This window comes from Mesoplodon bidens (genome assembly GCF_964165515.1).
Source record: "Mesoplodon bidens genome assembly, chromosome: 2".
Taxonomy (NCBI): Eukaryota; Metazoa; Chordata; class Mammalia; order Artiodactyla; family Ziphiidae; genus Mesoplodon; species Mesoplodon bidens.
In genome coordinates this window covers 82,871,234-82,894,059 of record NC_138177.1, presented here as the reverse complement: position 1 = coordinate 82,894,059, position 22,826 = coordinate 82,871,234, and the positions used below count along the sequence as shown (strand labels likewise).

Here is a 22,826-nt window from a genome sequence, read left to right as displayed (position 1 = left end):
CTTATAAACATTTACCTATATTTCTATGTGGTCCTGTTAGGGACATTACAGGAGAACAGATAGAAGATGGGCCATATGGTTGAATTTAACTCCTTGTTAACTAAAGGGTGATCCTGAGTGATTTATTTAGCCTCTTAGTTCCTTTTCTCTTCAACGGGAATAATAAAACCCACCCAAGGTTGTAGTGAGAATTACAATGTTATAAGAAGACATACACTCATAAATATACCTGCTTTGGCAAAGGAGCACATCAGCCAGGTTTTGTATGCGTGTGCGCGCGCGCGTGTGTGTGTCTGTTTTCTATGTCACTGTAAAGAAGCAAAAAGGAGAGGCACGTGGTTAAGCTCTCAGGGGGTGGATTCCACTGGTGTTATTTCAGTTCCTTTTTAAAGAAGAGCTCAGAATCACAAGAAGGAAACTAACCCCAAAGATGAGCCTCACGTGTAAAATCTTAGCCAGCTTCCTTCTGATTTTCTCTGTTTCCACCAAAGGTAAGTTGGTGTGTGGGTCTCCACTGTCACCATTAGAAGTTTCTTTGGCAACCCTGAAGTGAGTGCAAGAGTCAGAGAGGTCACAGCCCAGCTTTCCTTGGCAGTGAGCTACCTCAGTAACTTTCTTGCTTTTTGTAGGTGAGGTCTCTGAAAATACTAAAGTCATCTGGGGTCGCCTGGATCATGACATCAACCTGGACATTCCTGGTTTTCAAATGAATGATAGGATAGCAGATACACGATGGGACAAAAACAAAATCAAGATTGCACAATTAAGACAAGACAAGCCACCTTACCAGATAACGGACACGTATGTGATGTTAGAAAATGGAACTCTGAAAATTAAAGCTCTGAAGAGAAATGATAGCGATGTCTACACAGTATCTGTATATGATTCGAATGGAAAAAACATATTGGAGAAAACATTTGATTTGAAGATTCAAGGTAAGTCTTTGTCCCCTAAATTCCTCCATCTTAGTATGGGTGCTATTTAGCAAGTCGAGGAATAGCATTCATGAAATGTCCCCAGCCCTGACCTTGGCCTTGAGGGAGCCCTAAAGGAAATCGAATGCATCCCTCCTGCCTCGGTGCAGGCTCCAGTCCTGTGAGAGAGATGGAACCCACAGCTAATAGACCCTCAAGTCTACATACCTCAAACTCTCTCTTCAGAGGCTGTGGGGATGCAAGGTTGAGGGAAGGATCTGGATTAAGATCCTGCGTTAATCAGGAAGAGGGGAACAGGTGGGCAGAAGAAAAAGGTGGCCATTCCAGGTGGATGATGAAGGGCAAGCTAGGTATGAGACTGGGAAGGGGAGGCTGACTGGAGGGCAGTGGGTCTTCCATCCAGAGAGACAATTTCAAGCCAGGATGTCCTGAAGGAGTAATTGTAAGGCAGAAAAGGGCTGGAAATGATGAATTTAAGGATGAACAGCCCTTGTTTCTAATCATCTCAACATCGGCATGATCAAAGGTGGAAGATGATTTTTGCTGATATCTGTAGAAAATAGACAAAGTGTGGCTTTGTATGTCTATGCGTGTACTGTGAGGGCAGTAGTAGCTATTGAAGATGGAAGCTTGAAACCTAGCTAGGAAGCTGCTGCTTGAATCCAAGTGAAGTAGGGAGGGGCTGGTCGGTGACCCTCAATTCAGGTTTCACATTGGAATCAGCTGAGGTGCTATTAAAGTTACCAGTGCTAAGTCCCATCCCAGACCAATTTAATCAGAGTTTCTTGGTGCCGGGCCTGGGCATCGTAGGTGCTAAACTCCCCAGGTGATTTTTTTTTTTTTGGCGGTACGTGGGCCTCTTGCTGCTGTGGCCCCTCCCGCCACGGAGCACAGGCTCTGGATGCGCAGGCTCAGCGGCCATGGCTCACGGGCCCAGCCGCTCCACGGCATGTGGGATCCTCCCGGACCGGGGCATGAACCCGTGTCCCCTGCACCGGCAGGTGGACTCTCAACCACTGCACCACCAGGGAAGCCCTCCCCAGGTGATTTTAATGAGCAGCCAAAGCTGATAACTAGTGGCCTAGACAAAAGGGTGCCTATAAAATGCCTAAAGAACGATTACATTGGGGGTCATGTGTGGAGAAAGGATGAACAATGTGGCTTGAGTCTGGGAGAGAGGGAAGAGAAAGTACAATAGAATGGAAGTGACAATGAAGTCACAAATCCAGGGGTCACTTGGCTGGGTGTGGATAAAAGTGAGAAGAGGAAGCTGTACTTAGCTTGGAGAGGAAGACAGGAACCCCAGCATGAGCACAAACCAGAGATTCAGTGAGAAGAGGAAGCTGTACTTAGCTTGGAGAGGAAGACAGGAACCCCAGCATGAGCACAAGCCAGAGATTCAGTGAGCAAATAAGCATTTCTGTGCTTTGCACAGGAAACACTGCCAAAGGAAGGGCCCCCTCCTCCTACCTAGAGTCACCATCCAGCCCTCTTCTTGAGCACTCGGACCTGGTAGCAGCCCCCCTCCAACACTCACAGACATTGTCAGCTCCTCTGCAAATGACAACTTTCCATACCTAGACCTGCAACAGGACGGAGGGTACATTCCAGAGATGGGGCGAGACAGAATGGAGCCAGAAGGGACCTCTGCTTGTGGGCTCTGGGAACCACAGATGTCGTGACTCCTGCCAGCATGGGCTTGAGTGTCCTGTTTTGAACTTGAGCTTCACATTCGTGTTTCCTTTAGTACTGCAGTGGTAATAATGGCTACCAGTGAGATGTCACGTGCTTTGCTACATGATCTTATTTAAGGTTCCCAACAATCCTGAGAGGTAGCTGTTATTATCCCCTTACTATCTATAAGGAAACAGAAGTGGCTTGACAGGAGCAAAGTCAGGAGCCAAACCCAAGGCTAGTTTTAGCAAGGATGGTGACATTCCCCCACCCACCACCCCAAACAGCTTTATTGTGGTATAATTCACATACCATAAAATTCACCCATTTAAAATGTATGATTCCATGGCTTGTAGTATATTTACAGAGTTGTACAACCATTACCGCAATCAATTTTAGAATGCTTTCATGACCTCAAAAATAAACCTTGACTCCTTTGCCAAAAGACACAGATCTTTCCATGACACAACAGCCATCTCATTGTGTGTGTGTGTGTGTGTGTGTGTGTGTGTGTGTGTGAATGTCACACAGCATGTCAATTTGTGGGTCCGGTCACCATTTCCTACCACATGACCTTGGGCAAATTCTCTGTTTGCTCTGAGTCTGATTTTCATAATAATAACTCTATCGGCTATTCAGTGGGACAAGGCTTCAGGGAGACAACTAAGCATAGGTGCCTTGGGCACCTGGGACACAATACCTGCTTCCTCAGTACTCGTGCTCTCCCCATCTCTTTGTTCCTCCATGCTTCTCAGTCTCCAACTTTGGTACCCACATCTCCTTAAGGAGGGGGCTACGCTGCTGCCAGCTGGAGAAACAGTGGAAGGCCCCTTAAAAGCAGATGTTAGTGGAGAAAGTTTGTCCTAGCAACCTGGAATCAAAGAGCCTCATCTGTGAGACGTGCTCCACAGGATCCAACCATGCCTCTTGTATGAAACTATCTTACAGACAGGACGTATGCAAAGATATGACTTTGAGTGGCTGCTCATCTCTGGGTGGTTCATATCAGTGAAATACTGGAAAGGATCTTAGAGTCCCCAGCAGTTAGGAACGTATTAATTAAATCAAGAATAGATCATTTAAAAAGATGATGAAAGTGTATATTTATTGGTATTCCTAAAAGAATTTCATAAGAGATCATTAAAGGAAAACAGGCAGACTAAAACATATCTATGATCCAGTTTTAGTTTTTAGAACACTATTTATATGTGGTATGCATGGCATAGAAAAAAGTTGTTAAAGGGATGCATCGAAACATTAATAATTATTGACTCTGGGTAGTAGAATTTCAAGTGGTTTTTAATCTTCTTGAAACTTTTTTGGTATTTTATCAATTTTTACAGTGATGTGACTTACTGTTATAAATTAAAAAAGAGTATTTCCATTTTGAAAACACAAGCAAACTCCTTGGCTCAACCCCTAGAGTATGCACTGACCCTGTCTTGTTGTAGGGTGATGTCTTTCCATCCTCTTCATTCTGGGTCACACCGAATCCCTGGATGGGAAAAAAACCCCTTAATTTCTGCCTGCCTATATTTTGGGACAGAAATGAAATTTGGTGAGAAAGTTCATGGGGAAGATATTATTGTCTGGGAGGGAGGAAATCAGGAAAAAAAAAGCTATCCATCTGCATAATGAATGGAAGGATGCTGAGAGAGGAAAGTGGCAAGTCTGAGGAAAGAGAGGGAAAGATGAGAAAAAGGGCAGAAGTTGGTCACACGGCTCGCAAGTGGTGGAGTAGGATTTGGACCCAGCCCAACTGACGCCAAGGCCAGGGCTTTTTCTTTCATGACGCAGCCTTCGAATATTATCATGTCAGAAAAGGAGAGGCAGGGCGTGTATGATTATGATTATAACAACGACCACCAATATTGTCAGTACCTGTCAGTGTGCCAGGGCTTTGTCACATGTCATCCCTGCTGTGACAGGTGGGGAATGTCTTTCTTATTCTTCTCTTGCGGATGAGGTCCAGTGAGGTCCAACAGCTCTGGGAAGCTGAAGGTGTTCTCTCCCTCCAGAGCTTGAACTGCACACCTGGCCCCCTGCTTCCAGGACCTGCTGCTTCATTTGCGACCAAGGCCCCAGGCTACACATGTACCAGTCCTCCAGGGACAAGTTCCCAGCTGCTCTTAAAGCATTGCCCCCACCCCGCTATCCTTCACAGGCTCCTGAGTGTATGGGGATCAGGATGTGGTAAACCTCTTATCCGTACTACTGAACTTGGATTTGGAAGGGTGAGCTCCTCTCCTGATTTGCCATTTATTAGTGGGTGCCCTTGGACTGTCCATTTAACCTCTCAGAGCCTTGGGCACTTCATCTGTAAACAAGAAGAAAAACATCCGCCTCTCTGTTTGTTAGGATGAAATGATATCCTATATGTGAAAACATTTTAAGGTATAAAACAGCACATAAGCCTGTGATATGATGTATTTTTTACTGATATAATGTATCTATAAATACCAGAAATAAATTTGTTCTGAATGTGCTGTATAAATAAAATGAAGTAGAAATGATTTTTGAAAATTGCTAGGGGTCTTTGAAATCTTTTCTGGTCCCAAACTAACTCAATTTCCCCTCTATAAATAGGTATGTCTTTTACAATCAGTAAATGGCCTAATATGAATTGGATCTTTCTTTTCTTTTCAGAGATGGTCTCAAAACCTGTAATTTCCTGGAGTTGTACCAACAGAACCCTGATCTGCGAGGTAGCAAAAGGAAGTGACCCTAACTTAAAACTGTTTTTAAATGAGACCAGTATCAAAGAAAGTCATCAGAAGGTCATCAGACACAAGTGGAACAGCAAATGGACTGCAACATTCAACTGCGTGGCGAGTAACAATGTCAGTGCCCAAACGAGCACGGTGACCATCAGCTGTTCAGGTGCGTGGTGGGCACTGGTCAGACACCCCAAGTTCACTTCACAAACACAGCCTTTGAGGCCCACAGCAGAGGACTGGTCCAGGGCCGGGGTGCTTGGGCTGGGAGGCATCCTTGGCTCAGGATGAGGACTGAAAACATACCTCTTTTCCCTGGAAATCTTCAAGGGAAATCTTAGAGGAGAGAGGAGGTAGTGCTCTATGGTTGCCCATCTTGGGAGTCTTCTCAGAGAGCTTGGTATAACCACAGGCAATGAAAAAGATTCTCTGCTAGGAGAAAGCATTGCCGAGTTGAAGAGATAAAAGGAGCTGTAACGGTGATCTCACACAGACCGCCACTTCCCAGAGAGGCAAGCTGACTTGCCCACGATCCCTTCAGCTAATCAGTGACCATGACTGTGGCTCCTAGGGCAATAATGGAGAAGGAAGCAAAAAAGATTCCTTTCTGGAGGGGAGATGGCTGGTACCTCCTATCAGAGGCAGGTGCAGAAGGGCTGTAGAAACTCTGGGAGTTAGAGGCTTGCGGGGAGGAAGAGCTCGAGGCCAGGGAGGACCATGAGCACACGTGGGCAATGCTCTTACTGCCTCAGAGCAGACAGCCCAGCACCAGAAAGTTCTGAAACTTCAAGAGTCTAAGTTCTTCCCTGGACCACCAGCTTCATGTGACCCCTAGAAGTAATTTTTTTAAAATAAATTTATTTATTTTATTTATTTATTTTTGGCTGTGTTGGGTCTTCGTTGCTGCGTGCGGGCCTTCTCTAGTTGTGGCGAGCAGGGGCCACTCTTTGTTGTGGTGTGTGGGCTTCTCATTGCGGTGGCTTCTCTTCTTGCGGAGCACGGGTTCTACGTACGTGGGCTACAGCAGTTGAGGCACGCGGGCTCAGCAGTTGTGGCTCACGGGCTTTAGAGCACAGGCTCAGTAGTTGTGGTGCACGGGCCCAGTTGCTCCGCGGCCCATGGGATCATCCCGGACCAGGGATCGAACCCGTGTCCCCTGAATTGGCAGGCGGATTCTTAACCACTGCGCCATCAGGGAAGCCCCTAGAAGTAATTTTCGAAAGGTGGCCTGCTCCAGGAGCCAGGGGTCTTGACTTCTAGTTTGGGTCTGTCCAAATATATAGGGATGACCTGGACAGAGTTCCTTCCCCTTTCTGGGCTTCAGCCTCCTGGTCCACAAAGAAGATGAGCCCTGTCATCCCCAAGAGTCTACTCATCTGATACTCTGGGATTATGTCCCCACTGCTGTCTAGTCAACCCCCTGACAGGAAACTGAGCACAAAAGACAGTTATTTGGCCACAGGCCCTGAGTTTCTATAGTGAGTATGGCTGGTCAGTGACCCTAGGAAGCAGCCCTGAGCTGGTGTGAAATCAGAAGTGAGACTTTTTAATATACATTTTGAATTAGTTATCAGTTGCTGCATAACAAACAACCCCATATTTAGTGGCTTAAAACACAAGCAGTTATTATCTCACAGTTTCTGTGGGACACGAATCTGGGAGTGACTTAACTGGATGTTTCTGGCTCAGGGTCTTTCATGAAGCTGTAATCAAGACACAGGCAGGGGCTGCAGTCGTGTCAGTCAGGTGCAAGCACTACTGGGGGAGCATCCATGTCCAAGTTCACTTACGGGGGCGGCATTGGGCTGCCTTACAATATGGCAGCTACTTCCGTCAGAGCAGCCTAAGAAAGAGCAACAACAAGCGCCCAAGACAAAAGCCGTGGTCTTTTTGCACTCGATCTCAGGAGTGATAGATGTCCCATCACTGCTGAGGTATTCTATTCATTAGGAGCCTCTCAGTAAGTCCAGCCCACATTTAATCAGAAGGGGTCTCACACCAGTGGGAATACCAGGAGGCAGGGCTCAACGGGGACCATCCTAGAGTCTGCCACTCACACGGTCAGACCAGCGTCACTTCACCTCCTATGAAGTCTATGTCTGCCCAGCAGCCGTCCCTCCGTGCCCCCCATCACTAAGGCACAGTGAGTGAAGTCGCCTCTCCTCGACTTCACAAGCTCTTATCCCCTTTTAGGAGGCTCTTGATTAGCGTTGCCAGATTTAGCAAATAAAAAGAGACAGTATAAATGTGTTCCAAGTGTTGCGTGGGACATACTTATACTAAAAACTATTCGTTGTTTATTTCAAATTTAACTGGGCATCCGGTGTTTTATCTGGCAGCCCCACTCCACGCTTATTTTAACTAGATCCCAGCAGTATAAAAATGTGTGTGCATGAGGGATGGAGCGAGGGAAGAAGGGCTTTGGGGGAAGCTGAGGTTCGAAGACTGGAGCATTCCTGTCCCTTACTCTGTGGTACAGAGTGGGAGTCAGTCTGGGAAAGGGCCACTAGAGAGACGGGAGGAATACCTAGGGGGAGACTGGGGGGACAGGGCTGCTCTTGAAGACCCTAAAATGGATCTGGATGTTTCATCCTAAAAGGCCAAGGCAGAGAGGAGCAATGACAAGATTAACCACTTGGCTCAGAAAAGATGAGCATGTACTTGAAACCAAAATAGTAGGAGGGGCTTCCCTGGTGGCGCAGTGGTTGAGAGTCCGCCTGCCGATGCAGGGGACGCGGGTTCGTGCCCCGATCTGGGAAGATCCCACATGCCGTGGAGCGGCTGGGCCCATGAGCCATGGCCGCTGAGCCTGCGCGTCCAGAGCCTGTGCTCTGCAATGGGAGAGGCCACAACTGTGAGAGGCCCGTGTACCGAAAAAAAAAAAAAAAAAAATTGTTGGAGGAAGGAGCAGGTTTGGACACACAAGAAGGACTCCACCACATAAACTCGCAGGCACATTATCTCCAAGAGGGAGTGCAGGAAGGAGTGTGGCTGGATTTAGTGACTGTGAGGACATAGCTTTGAATGACAGAGCCACAGCTGCCTCTGAGACACGCTGGAACATTCCCTGCAGAAAGCCCCCAGAGGCTGTGCTGGATAAAACTGTGAACAGACTGTGTAAGGCGCTCCTACATTCCCAAGTGTGCCCAGATAGGGGCATGCTTGCCCTGCCTGAGGACTCTGAGAAGACAAGCTAGTGGCTGCATGGTTTAGTCCCTGCTCCCCAACTGGTCCTAGGCCCATGCCCCCCCGCCTCACCCAGGTGAGATCCTGGGAAGTCCTTGGCTCAGCCCAAGGTGGACTCCAATAGCCCTGGCCCTTCCTCCAAGCAGGCAGAGCCTAAAGGACCCCCCTAACTTTCCCGGTCCAGTTTCACAGCAGGTTAGGATTATGCCTGCTTTTCTAATGGAAGCCCCTTCATCCACAGAGCATAGAGAGGCTGTGTAACTGGCAGGCAAAGAATGGGTCAGGGAGAGACTTAGGAAAGAAAACGAGGATTAACAAACCACCGCAGTCTGGAAACCTGTTTAGTTTCATTTCTGAGCCTCTGGCTTGCTCCTGGGGCCCATCCTGGGCTTCATGTACAATAGTATCTTCCCAGGAATGTTTGGCTAGAGAAGGGTTTCCCTGTGATGCTGGGCTGAGCTCCATTTGTTCTCCAGATGTACGAGTCCCCTGAACCCTGGCCCCAGCTGCTGCCTCTGTGACTGCTGCTGACTCACAAAAGGGCAGATGGCCCAGTATCCCTCCCGGGAAATAGCTCCCAGAAGCACCGGTGCACAGAACCGTAGTCAGAGCAGACCCTCATCTCTGTGTGTAGCTTTACAGTTTACAAAGCACTTTCACATCCATTATCTGATTGACTTCCAGCAGCCACCTGTGATATAAGTTCCTTATCTCCATGTTTTAAAGACAGGAACAGGCTCAGAGAGGTGGAGTAACTTGCCAAAGGTCACGCAGCTCTTGCCTAGAAGAGCCTGCACTCAAACCCATTTCTCTTACCACAGTCGTTGTTTTCCTCAGTGCATGACAGCAGCCGAAGGTCTGTGAGCTGAAGATCAAGTCCACTGCTGCTGCGAACTCACTGTGTGTTTGAGTTTCTCTCACGGTCCAGGAAAAATCTGGGACGGGGTGCTGCCTCTGAGGTCAGAGAACTGGGTTGGACCCGTGAAATATGTATCCTGTCTTTGGAAACTTTCTGGTCAAGAGGGTGAGAAAAAATCATGACGGGGGCGGGCAGCCAGAGATGAAGCTGGAAAAACAGTGCAGAAACATGGAGACGAGGGGCTGCTTAAAGGAACCACTCAGGAATGGATACGGTGTGGCCTCAGGCAACTCATCCTCCCTCTCTGGGCCTTGTCTGTGAAACTAGAGATTACCCTAGATTTTCTCTAAACGCTTTCTCAGATCTAAACTTCTGTGACATTCTCCTTGATAGGGGACAGTGCTTGGTACGTGAAGAATCAGGCATTTGTGGTTCAGGAGAGCAGTTCTCCAAGAAACGTTCTGAGAGGGCTTATCCTGGACCCTGCACCTGCTCAGGTATTGACCCAGTTCACCAGCCTCCATGAGCTTGGCTTCCCTGAGGTTGAAAAGTCCCACCAAGCTCTTTTATCTGAAAGATAGGAGGCTGGAGTCCTCAAGTCCTTGGCCAGAGCAACGAAGTGGCCCCTCTTCCCAGGACGCTCCCATCCATCCCACGTCTGTTCCTCTTGCAGGGAAAGGTCTGGATATCTATCTCATCATCGGCATTTGTGGAGGAGGCACCGTCTTCCTCGTCTTTGTGGCACTACTCATTTTCTACATTAGCAAGAGGAAAAAACAGAGGAGTAGGAGAAATGGTAAGCTCCCTCTCTTCCGTCCCACCGCAGGCCTGGGTGAAATCCCCGTGGAAACACCTCATGGGTCTGGCACTTAGAGTCTGGAAAGAAAATAATGGAGATGGGTAGTTTCAGAATGTCAGGGCTGTAACCGGCAGTTACAGTTTGTTCCATTTTGTGGTTAGCTTGATTTTTGAAAAACAAATTCTCAGTGGTAACAATGTGGGAGCTTTGAGAAGCTCCATCCAGGCCGGCCTCATTGGAATCCACCACCTGAAGCTGACCGGGTATAAAGCTGTGTGGACATATGTTGAATGAGCCACATATATCTATGTAGGTAGAAAGATAAGCTTCGAAACACCATTTCTGTGCGCAACCATTTTTTGTCTTCTCCTGAGGGTGTGGCCAAGGTGGGTTCAAGACCAAACTCCTAGGAACACAGGTAAAATTTCAGGACATCAGGGACTCACAGGAACACACTTGTTCTAAAACTGGATGTTTATACCCCCTTTCCAATTCACTGTTCCAAGGGGAGGGGTTAAGGCTGTGAGTTGTTTCTTCCTTGAATCAGGCCTGTCTGACAACTCACCTAGGATGAAAAAGTTATGCTCGGGGACTTCCCTGGTGGCGCAGTAGTTGACAGTCCGCCTGCCGATGCAGGGGATGTCCCAGTCCGGGAAGATCCCACATGCCGCGGAGTGGCTGGGCCCGTGAGCCATGGCCGCTGAGCCTGCGCGTCTGGAGCCTGTGCTCCACAACGGGAGAGGCCACAGCAGTGAGAGGCCCACGTACCGCAAAAAAAAAAAAAAAAAAAAAAAGTTATGCTCATAAGGGAGGAGCTGGCTCAAGGAGCGTCCAGGACACTCAGAGCAGTGTGGGTGACTTACAGCAGAACTGGGTGGAGGGCAGATCTAACGGAGAGACCCATCCAAAGGCAGGGAGTGACTAATGTCTTCTCTGACTACTCAGATCCTATTACAAGGGCTCTAACCCTGAGGTGCTCTAGGGCATGATCCCTGGGATGACTCAGAGGCAGGGCTGGGGTCTGAGTGCCCTCTCTGCTCCCTGGAGACCCAGGCACAAAACCATCCCCCACTGGTCTCTAAAGCCCTGAGCTCTCCCTCTATTTTTCTGGTGGGCATTTCTGTCTCCCCTACCCGCCCAAGGCCTGGAATCTCTAGAGGGTAGAGGTGGCTTCTGCTTCCTCATCATATCCCCGAGAGCAGCTAGTGTGACATCTTGTACACAGGAGGGGCACTTAATAAATAGTTACATTGATCTTGATTGTATCTTGCCAAGAAAACTCTTCAGAGGTTTAATTGTTGCAGATGAAGAGCTGGAGATAAGAGGGAAGAGAGTGACCCCTGAGGAAAGGGGCTATAAGCCCCACCAAATTCCAGGCTCAACTCCTCAAAATCCAGCCATGTCCCAAACTCCTCCAATACCTGGTCATCGTTGCCAAGCACCTGCTCATCGTCCCAGGCTTCCTGGCCCCCGTGTCCAGCACCAGCAAAAGAAGAGGCCTCCTCCTACCCTGGGCAAACAAGTTCACCCACAAAAAGGCCCTCCCCTCCCCAAGCCTCGAGTTCAAACGAAATCTCCCTGTGAGGCCGAAGAAAACTCATAACTGTCTCCTGACACAGCTGTCCTCTTCCTCTAATTAAAAGAGATTAAAAACCGTCCTTTCCCATAAACGTCACTGTGGAATTTCTCCACTCTAGGTGTGCATGCCCACACTTCCATCAAGTGTGCTCTACAAGCAGACAATGATCACCCCCCCCAGCCCAGGAGCTGCAGCCGTGTCTGTACCTTCCAACTCAGCCATGTGGTCTGACGTCTGGAGTCTCTGGCCTCCTCACAGATCTCCACCTCAGCAGGAAGGGAGAAACAATAAAGGTGCACACATTAGGATGACGGGTGATCAAGCGCAGAATCCTAGAGCTCTCCCACCCTCCCTCTCAGAGCACGTGCAAGTGTCAGATGTCAAGCAGTCGCTGTGGCCATGTCTCGCTGCAAGCAGCTTCCTGCTTGAAAGACCCTTGGTTTTCTTAGGAGGACACTTGCTCACCGTATCGGGAGTACAAGTGAAACAAGAGCCGTGACATGACCCCAGCATCTACTCGTTGTAGAAAGGAGCCCAGCATCCAGCTGCTGAATGAGAAAGAGGCTAGTGGGTAGGGTGTGACAGCGGGACCGAATTTGGCCATCCCAGTTCAACGGGGCCACCTCAATCCCACCAGAACAACCGGAATCCACTCCCCAGGCCTCAGCTGCAAAGCTGGGCCCACAACCTATTGGTAGATTTATACAGTGAAATGAAATCTCTGTGCACAAACTTCAAGAGACACCAGAAAACATAATCTCATTTGGGGTTTCACTTCCTTGACTCTTCAGACATGGTCACCATGATCTGTAGAACCATCCTTGAAAAGAGGGGAATCCATGAATACTGAAGGTGCCATGAGCCTACCAGACAACATGTAAGAGGGCAGGCTAAGAGACAACTTGGCTGAAGCAAATCCCAAGTCTTAAGGGACCATTATTAAAAGTTCAGGCCCCACCCCCAGCTAGCAGTCATGCTAGCTGTACTTTGAGGGAAGTGGGAGAGAAAAAAACAGTTTACAGTTAAGGTTCTAAAACAATAGGTGGTGAGAAGGCACCTGCTTTGAAATGTTGGTACCATGTTGTTTGTGGTCCCATCCGCCCACCTTCTCCCAGCTTCTAAATCTTGTCAGGCTCTGGCAGGAAGCTCTGAGGTCTAAACCACAAAGTCTATGTACATTCAAGACTTCCTGTGAGAGCTCACGGAGGGTTGAACTGCTCTTTTCTCTGAACCTGAGCATCCATTGTTTTAGCACCCAGAGTTAATTGTTAAGAATAATGATGAATGGAAGCCCGTAGCCTGAATTCCTGAAATTCAGACATGAAATCCAGTCAAGTAACAGTCGTCTCAAGATCAACCTAGGAAGAGAAATGAAGGTCTTAGCACTGCCCCCTTTCTCCTTCCTCATTGCAGTCCTGAGCTATTCCATCGGCCATCCTGCCAGAATGGCTCCTATCCCATTCCCTTCCTGAAGCCCTCTCTGGCCTTGCCAGCCCACGCTGTGCCTTTCTCCTGAAATCTTGTGGCATTATATATCATACAGAACATGTATTGGCTCTGACTATTCAATCCTTCATCATTTACTCATTCAACAAACATTTATTGAACTTCTACTACATACCAGGCTCTGTGCTAGGTACTAGGGACACAGAAGTGTACGTGGCATCTTTGCTGTCAAAGCGCTCACTGTCTAGTTGGGGGAGGGGTAGACTAATTACAGGATAAATGTAACCGTGTGATAAGTATAGGTCAGAGGCCAATACAGGAGCCCAGAGGAAGGACTTGGAATCTGGATTGAGTGGTGGGACTGGGGTGACACAGAAGGCTTCCTGGAGGAGGTGGCATTTGAACTGAGTTGTAATAGATGAGTAGAACTGGTGAAGCAGAGGTACAGAATTACCCATGTAGAGGGAGCAGCAAGAGGGAGCTCATGCCGACTACCTATTTATATAAATATGTTATTCCTTTTTCAACTACTATGTTTCATCAATTTGAAGATACCATTGATTTTTAACTGGCACCATTATTTACATACCATGAGAAAGAAAAAACACTCCCAATCACACTGTAACAAATGCTAAAGATACAAACAATTTTAGGCCCAACCCCATTCTTGATGTGTTAAAATGTGAAAAAAAAAGTGCATTTTAGAAGCAATGAAATGCATGGTTAATAAGCCTCCTGAGGACGTTGACCATTTCTCAGCATCGCCCGTACCACTTTACTGAAAGTTTCACTGGCCAGTTGACTCAATGGGTGAGTACAGTCTTGATGAAAGGAAGGGAAGTGAACATCCGTGGCATCTACATACGGAAGATACACTCCCTGGCCTGCTGGAATCTCCACCATGAGGCGGAAAACACAGGCCTCACTCAAGATTTGTGCTGCGGTCACCCCTGCTGAGGTTGTGTGATCTCCCACTGAGCCTGTCCCAGAGTGTGGACTTTCTGAGACGTGGTCAGGCCAGCTGCAGAATAGCTTGCTGAGCTTGTGAGAAAAAAAAAATTGATGATTCAGTAGCTTAGGTTGGGGCCCGAGGCTCTGTTATTTTCAACAATAACAATTCTGAAGGGTTTTCAAGTGGGGAACCACAGGTCTGGTAGTCCAATACTGGTCCTCTAATTATTAATCATCAGTGACTTTTCAAATCTGAGGACTTTATAGATAATACAGCATTGTAAGAAAAACAGTGACAGTCCAGTTAAACAATCCTCTATGGGTAATGTCCACTACAATGAATTCATCCTGGCTGGAGATATATTTAGGTAATTTGAGATACTGGAACACCCTAGAGTGTCACATGAAGATGCAAAATTCCGGTCTTTTTGATATCCTCCCTGCTCTCCGTAAAAGCAGTCTGATCCTAGCAACTGGGTCAGCCTAGCTCCAAGGGGACCTTGGCTGCAGACTCGCAATTTCATCTCAGTCTTCCTTCTGCAGTCTCTAGGGTGAGCTCGCCTGGGCTGGCTGGGCTGCAGCCACACAGTTCCTCAAGCTCACCCATGTGTTCCCCACTGCAGGACCCATTGCACGTGCTGACCCCACTGCCCACCCTGCTCACGTGGCTCTTCACCTGTCCACACTCTTCTTTCAGGACTCAGATTGAGGGTCATGAAAGAGGCCCTTCCTGACCCCTGAACTCTGCTGACATGAACTTTGTGAGACCATCTCATCTCTGTGTCTCATTCTGTGGTCCTCTAGTTTAAAGGAGGACGAGGCCCACAGGTACTGCAGCCAGAAAGTTCTGACTCTCTCTCACTGGCTTTGAAAGCTTGAATAATTTACTCAGCCTCTTTGAACATTGGTTTCCTCATCTGTAAAATGGGGATAACACCTCACAGGGTTTAAGTGAGGATTAACTAGAAATAATGTCTGTAAATGTAACTGGGATGCCCTGGTATACAGCAGAAATCTGAAAACTCTGAGCTTTCTTTCTGGCTTGATACCTGAGAATGAATACCCTGGATAGCAGATACAAATGGTCCAGTATTGGAAAGAGACACAACCCATTTTAAATTAATAAATAAGCACTCTGTAAGTTGACTTAGTGTGCTGTGAGTTTGAGTCACCTGAGTTAGTTTCCTAACATCTGGCCACATGGGACAAATTGATAAAATCCAATGCCAGATATATTAAAAGCAAAGAACAGACCTCTGAGGCAGCCCCACAAAGCCTGGATTGAGCCACCAGTATGCTGACACCTTCCTGGCCCCATAAGCAGGGCCACCCTGATGACACATTTGGACATCACTCCATAAGATCGAGGTTGAAAACCACAAGAAGGTGGTTTATTCACAGCAGTACAGAGCAGGGGAAGGGGTGGCAGGGGAAGTTCGGGTCTTTCTGATAGCCTGCCTCTGATAGGGTGTGAGATCTTACCCACTGGTCAGGGCTGGCATCGGGAAGGTGCTTACAGCAGATGTTGGGAGGTGCAATCAATTTCATGGATTTTAGCAAACAGTCAAGCAGTCCCGGAGGTCCCACATGAACTGGTGCTGCAGAGCCCAGCCACATGGACTGGGGAAGCAAAACCTGGATTGCAGGGAGCTGTCTTCAGGGAGAGAACAGGGCAGGGGTAACAGTAAGTCAGGGGAGTTTCTAGTTAAGGGTAGCAGCTTAACTCATGCATCAGCCTTTACTCCCTTCTGAAACCCAACAAAAATAACATTAAACTTAACAAAAATAAAACACACAAACTACAAAGGCAAAGAGAACAGAGGGAAACAAAAAACAGTAGCACAATTAAAAACAGAGGGATGAAATACAAGTTCTCTACTGAATGTTGGGACTGAGCTCTTACCCCATCCAGCTTGCAGAAATCAGGCAGAGTATTCATGATATTTTCAGGCAGGATATTGGGATTTATCAGCTAAAGAAAAATCTCATCTAATGGGCTTCCCTGGTGGTGCAATGGTTGAGAGTCTGCCTGCCGATGCAGGGGACACGGGTTCGTGCCCCTGTCTGGGAGGATCCCACATGCCGCGGAGTGGCTGGGCCCGTGAGCCATGGCCGCTGAGACTGCGCATCTGGAGCCTGTTGCGCCGCAACAGTGAGAGGCCTGCTTACCGCAAACAACCAAGGTTTCCCAGTAAAACCACCCAGCTAGTCATTAAACCCCTCCTGCTCACAGAGATTTTGGTCTTTACTCTTCCTCCATCTCCAAATACGGTCACACTGGAGATTAGGGCTTCAACATATAAATTTTGGTGGAAATAATTTAGTCCATAACAGTGTTGAAGTGCTGGTGTTCCTAAGGGCAAGAAGGCTCTGTGTGTCCTATGGAAAAAACCCATGTGTCAGATAAGCTTCACTGAAGAATGAGTTATAGTACTGTTGTCCGTGAGTTCAATGTTAATGTATCAGCAATGTATACTAAATTAGGTGTCTTTAAACAGAAACACACATAAAACAAGGTTCAAGTTTCTGTACTGATCAGTTGATAAAAATGTGTGACCAGAGGCTTCCAGGAACCTAACCCTGTATTCCCCCTGGGAGCATAGTTCAGTATTTGCTAAGTCAGTGTTCGTGGTGACTTTAGAGAACACAACCACTATGAATAATGAGAACTGACTGTATATGCGTTTGTTTTTTCTTCTGGCACTGCCTTCAGATTAGCTCCCCTCACTCTCTCTGCCACCACCAAGCTGATGGGACTCTTGCCCAGGATTGCTGTGGTGATGAGGCAGCCCAGGCAGGGAGGAGAGAGCAGGGATGGTTTAAAAGCTCTCCGCTGACCTACCCTCTTCTACCCCAGGATGTGGGCATCCATCCCCTTGGGTCCCCTTGCTCACACTCCTACTCACAAAGAGCCTTCATTCTTCTCAGAGGGTCCTCAGTTTTATGTTAGTTTTTCATATCCATGCTTTTTTCCCTTCAGTAGTTCTGTAGTTTGCCAAGAGTTAATTTTGGAGGAAGGGACCAGCAGCATAGCTGGTTCATTGGCTTGTCAGAAACTCGATCAGGGAGGATATTAGTAATACGATGTAAGAACAACCAAGTGGAAATATCAAATATGAAAAATATAGTAGTTGAGGGCTACTCTGGTGGCGCAGTGGTTGAGAATCTGCCTGCTAATACAGGGGACACGGGTTCGAGCCCTGGTCTGGGAGGATCCCACATGCCGCGGAGCAACTAGGCCCGTGAGCCACAACAACTGAGCCTGTGCGTCTGGAGCCTGTGCTCCGCAGCAAGAGAGGCCACGATAGTGAGAGGCCCACGCACCGCAATGAAGAGTGGCCCCCGCTTGCCACAACTAGAGAAAGCCCTCGCACAGAAACGAAGACCCAACACAGCAAAAATAAATAAATTAAGTAATAAACTCCTACCCCCAACATCTTTAAAAAAAAATATATATATATATATAAATATATATAGTAGTTGAAGCAAAAGACATAATAGCTGGGATAAGTAGCAAGATAGATACAGTGAAAAAATGAATTAAGGAGCTGTAAAATAATCCTGAAGACTTATTCCAGAAGGCAGGGGAAAATATAAAGAGATTTTAAAAAGTAAAAGAAATACTAAGAGATATGAGGGATAAAAATACCAACATTCAGATAACAGGGATCTCACAGGAGAAAAAAAAAAAAAACGGGAGAAAATGAAGGCTATGATGCGGAGGCAAACGGAAGAGATAGAAATCCCCAAATTAGACACATTACTATGAATTAAAATCACTGAAGACTAAGAAAATTCTGAAATGTTTTCAGAGAGAGAAAGAAGCTCACATACAAAAAAACAGGCATCAGATTTACATTATACTTCTCAGTAGCAACACTGGATGCAAGAAGATAAAAAAGCAATACTATTTTTAAAGTGTTGTACGTAGAATTTTATATTCAGCCAAATTGACACTGAAATGTAAGGATATAATAGAAAATATTCTGGATATTTTCTGACATAAAAAACCTCAGAGGGCTTCCCTGGTGGTGCAGTGGTTGAGAGTCTGCCTGCCAATGCAGGGGACATGGGTTCGTGCCCTGGTCCGGGAAGATCCCACATGCCGCAGAGCGCTGGGCCCGTGAGCCATGGCCTCTGAGCCTGCGTGTCCAGAGCCTGTGCTCTGCAACAGGAGAGGCCACAACAGTGAGAGGCCCACGTACCACCAAAAAAAAAAAAAAAAAAAACTCAGAAACTATGCTATACATAGACTCATTTTGAAAAACCCTTGGAAGAAATATTCAAAAAGAGGAAAATGAATCCAACATATGCTGAGGGGAAATGTAGAGTTAGGGTGATCAAATAACCTAGCAAAACTGTTGTGTAAAAAAAAAAAAGTGAAGTTTACAGAAAAAAAGCAAAGGGAAAACTATATTCATAAGAATCCAGAACTAAAATTTGATCTAGGCTATATCAGTTTCGTGTGTATGTGTGTGTGTTGTTTTCACTGTTGTGTGTATTATGTGTGGGACAGGGGAAGCAGAGTCCAAATAGGTGAGACAACCTGTTAAACTACCTGCCTTGTCAGGGAGAGGAAATAGATATTGATACATTTAATAAGTCAGGAAGAAGAAATAAACAAATATGTATCTTAAGGTAAGGGCAACCACTATAAGAACAAAAATTAAATATGTTCTTTTAAACCAGCAGAAGACAATCACATCTACTCAGTGAAGAGTAAGAAGGTTAAAACAGAAAAAAAAAAAAGATATCAGTAATGGAAACTACAAAATAAGATGGCAGAAACAAGTCCTAATATAGAGTGGTTATGATAAATGTATATAGATTAAGTCACAAATCAAAAGGCAGAGCATCTCAAATTGGACATTTTAAAAGATCCAACAATATATTGTTTACAGAGGACACATTTATAACAAAAGAATATAGAAAGGCTGAAAATAAAAAGATATCAAGCAAAACAGATGAGACAGCAGTCTTAATACGTGACAAAAGAAAATTCCAGGGACAAGGGAGGAAATCATATGTTGGTAGAAACAATAATAGAGCAAACACATATGCATCTGAGAATATTACCTCAAAAAATATAAAATGACAACTGATAGAGCTTGATAAGAAAGAGCCAAATTAATAATTTTAGTTGGAAGTTTTAACATTAAAAATTATATAGGAGAAAACTGAGCCTTCAGAAATGAATAGGTTAAACAGAGAAAAAAATAAGCTGTGATGTAGAAGGTCTGAATATTTCAATCAATAAAGCTCAACTTATCTATACCCAATACAGTACATATTCTTTTTGAGTACACATAGAAGAGTTTAAAAAATTAATGACATACTAGGTCACAAAGGAAATTACAAGAAAGTCTAAAGAATGACTATTATTCGGATTACCTTTTTCAATCATAATGAATTAAATTGGAAAATTTTTTTTTAAAAAGATAGTGAAAAGAGTGCTTCACTAGTGGCACAGTAGTTAAGAATCTGCCTGCCAATGCAGGGGACACGGGTTTGAGCCCTGGTCTGGGAAGAGCCCACATGCCATCGAGCGACTAAGCCCATGAGCCACAACTACTGAGCCCATGTGCCACAACTGCTGAAGCCTGTGTGTCTAGAGCCCGTGTTCTGCAACCAGAGAAGCCACCACAATGAGAAGCACACGCACAATGACAAAGAGTAGCCCCGGCTCGTCGCAGCTAGAGAAAGCCCACACACAGCAATGAAGACCCAATGCAGCCAAGAATAAATAAATAAATAAATAAATTTATTTATTTTAAAAATTAGTGAAAAGAAATCTATGTCAGATTACTAGAAAACATTACTTTTCTGGAAATACATTATTTCTAGAAAAATAGAAGACATATAATTAAGTAACTCTTGGGTTAATAATAAAATCACCAAAGAAGTAAATATATAAAACCAAATGATAATGAAAGTACTACATGTTAAAATATGAAGACTACATCTACAGCAGTACGTATTGAGAAAAAATATGTAGTTTTAAATACATTTATCAAGATATAAGACAGGTTGAAAACAAGCAAAGGATAATATTCAGGAAGGTGGGAAAAGAATAAGCAAAGAAACAGAAAGAAAAGCATAATAATAAAGGTGGAACAGATATCAATGAAATCGCAAATCACAATAACAAAACTAGAGAGTATTAACAAAATCATAAACTAGTGTTTTAGAAAGACTAATAAGATAGACCTGTGGTGAGACTACTTAAGGAAAAAGAGAGAGGTTGAAGATTCAAATAAGAAAAAAAATACAGAATGTAAATGAGGGGATAACTACAGATGCAGCAGAAATTTAAAAATTCATAGAAGAGTATTATGAATAGCTAGCTATGCACTAATATATTTTTAACACTAAGGAAGTTTGCTATATTTCTTGAAAAATATAAAAAGCAAAATTGGCACAAGAAGAAGCACAAAATGGGAATAAACTATGAGGTGTTAAAGAAAGTGATATATTATCAGAGATCTACCTTTTAAAATATCTCCAGTGCATTTTACAGGTGACTTTTATGAAATGTCCATTAAGCACTAATTTCTATCTTATACAAGTAATTTCAGAAAATAGAGAAAGAGTGAAAACTGCCCAGTTCAATTTATGAGGTTAATATAATCCTGATTCTAAAATTGAATAAGAACAATGTAAAAAGGAAAGTATGAGTTCATGTCACTTATGAATGTAGATTTTTTAAATCCTAGATAAAATATTAACAAACAAAGCCAACATTATATTTTTAAAAATACATCATGATCAAGTAGTGTTCATCCAACAAATTCAGGGAAACATCAACATAAAAATAATCTATCAATAAAATTACAAAATAGCTGAAAGGAGAAAAATCATGATTATATTAGTGTACAAACAAACAACATTGGATTAAAAGTCTTAGCCTAGTAAGAATAAAAGATCCAGCCATGGTTGCTAATTGGTCCCCTTCTAATGATAACAGTTGACCTGGATAGCATGGTTGCCAAGGTAAAGACTACATTTCCCATCCACCCTAGGTGACTAGATGTGGCCAAGTATTTAGGCTCTAGTCAAAGGGGTGCGTTCTGAGCCATCTGGCAGTGCAGCGTCAAATCAAGAATTCATAAAACATTTGACCTGACAAATCTATCCCTGGGCGTATATATCTTAGAGAAATACCTGTACAAGCCCCTTATATCTGTTCTTACAAAGAATTGTAGGTAATCTAGAAGGTGACCAAGAGAATGGATAAGCATATTTTGGTGCTTGTGTAGAATTTTATGCAATTAGAAACAACAAGTTGAATGAGTACACAGCAACAAGGAGACATCTTAAAAACAGTACTGCTAACGAATTATGTTTGCCAGGGGGAGCAATTATAAAGGGATAGATGAGAGAGTTCTTCATGGTGATGGAACAGTTCAGTATTTACAGATTCATTACATAGATCTGTACAAGGGACCCAAATGCATAGAGCTACACACACATATATACATACATATACTCAAAGTTCATGTGAAAACCAGATAAAATCTGTGATTTAGTCAACAGGATTGTACCAATATCTATTTCCTGGTTTTGATATTGTAACACTGTTATATAAGATGTCACCATTGAAGAAATCTGGGTGAAGAGTTTATTGGACTCTAGATACTATTTTTGCAACTTCCTATGAATCTATAATTATTTTACCATAAAAAAAAAACTAGAAGGAAACTTGGGTGGGTAAGTCTGTTGACTATTCCAGAACAATGAGACATTTTTGCAGATAATTACAAGACGAAAGGAGAAACAAAGGCAGGCTAGCAAGAACCTTCCATACAAATACTATGCAATCAGAGTCTGGAAGCAATTGCAGAATTAAGGGCAAAGATGTCAGGGATGCCTCCCTGGTGGTGCAGTGGTTGAGAGTCTGCCTGCCGATGCAGGGGACGGGGGTTCGTGCCCCAGTCCGGGAGGATCCCACGTGCCGCGGAGTGGCTGGGCCCATGAGCCATGGCCGCTGGGCCCGCGCGTCCGGAGCCTGTGCTCCACAGCGGGAGAGGCCACAGCAGTGGGAGGCCCGCGTGCCGCAAAAAAAAAAAAAAAAAAAAAAGGAAAAAAAGATGTCAGGGATGTCGTTAGCTCTTTGCTCCTCTGCTGTAATTTCATTTCCTGACCAAGAATATTATGATATACTTGTGTGGCAGGAGGTTATTTAGCTCATAGGTATGAGACTGTGGAGAACTTGGTGCTCAGGCATGAATGCTCTGCTCTATTACAGTAGTGAATAAATCCTAATCTTGAAAAGAAGTTATAAAATACTAGTGCTGCTTAAGAGCCATCTTATTTCCATGTCCTCTAAAAAAAAAGGCCCAACTTTTTTTAACTTTTCATTTTATATGAGAGTATAGTTGATTAACAATGTCGTGTTAGTTTCAGGTGCACAGTAGAATGATTCAGTTATACATATACATGTATTTTTTCCAAATTCAAAAAAGGCCCAACTCTTTACTGCCACTTTTTGAAGCACCTCCCAACCTGACTTCCGCCTGCCTCTCAAGCATCTCCTCACATCTACCTCCATCACTAAGCTCTAGGTGTATGAACTTTATTTGGTTCTTTAAATATACTTAAACTCTCACTTCTAGGCCTTTGCATATGCCAGCCCTGCCGCCATATTTGGCAAACTCCTATCTGTCCTTCAGGTTCCAGATTAAAT

The 22,826-nt window shown here is 45.0% G+C and overlaps 1 protein-coding gene across 1 annotated transcript; it reads left to right on the top strand.

Annotated features, from left to right (window-relative positions):
* The first annotated feature begins 210 nt into the window (after window positions 1–210).
* On the top strand, window positions 211–11,958 carry CD2 (CD2 molecule). The gene is made up of 5 exons (XM_081224939.1): window positions 211–491; window positions 630–935; window positions 5,256–5,489; window positions 10,042–10,164; window positions 11,472–11,958. The coding sequence occupies exons 1-5, from the start codon at window positions 431–433 to the stop codon at window positions 11,768–11,770; spliced, it is 1,023 nt and encodes a 340-aa protein (XP_081081065.1). The 5' UTR covers window positions 211–430; the 3' UTR covers window positions 11,771–11,958.
* The last annotated feature ends 10,868 nt before the right edge of the window (window positions 11,959–22,826 follow it).

Coding starts and splice junctions, on each gene's coding strand:
- CD2 (XM_081224939.1), top strand. CDS start 431: ATGAGCCTCACGTGTAAAATCTTAGCCAGCTTCCTTCTGATTTTCTCT. Junction 492..629: donor TTTCTCTGTTTCCACCAAAG/GTAAGTTGGTGT, acceptor TGCTTTTTGTAG/GTGAGGTCTCTGAAAATACT. Junction 10,165..11,471: donor ACAGAGGAGTAGGAGAAATG/GTAAGCTCCCTC, acceptor TAATTGTTGCAG/ATGAAGAGCTGGAGATAAGA.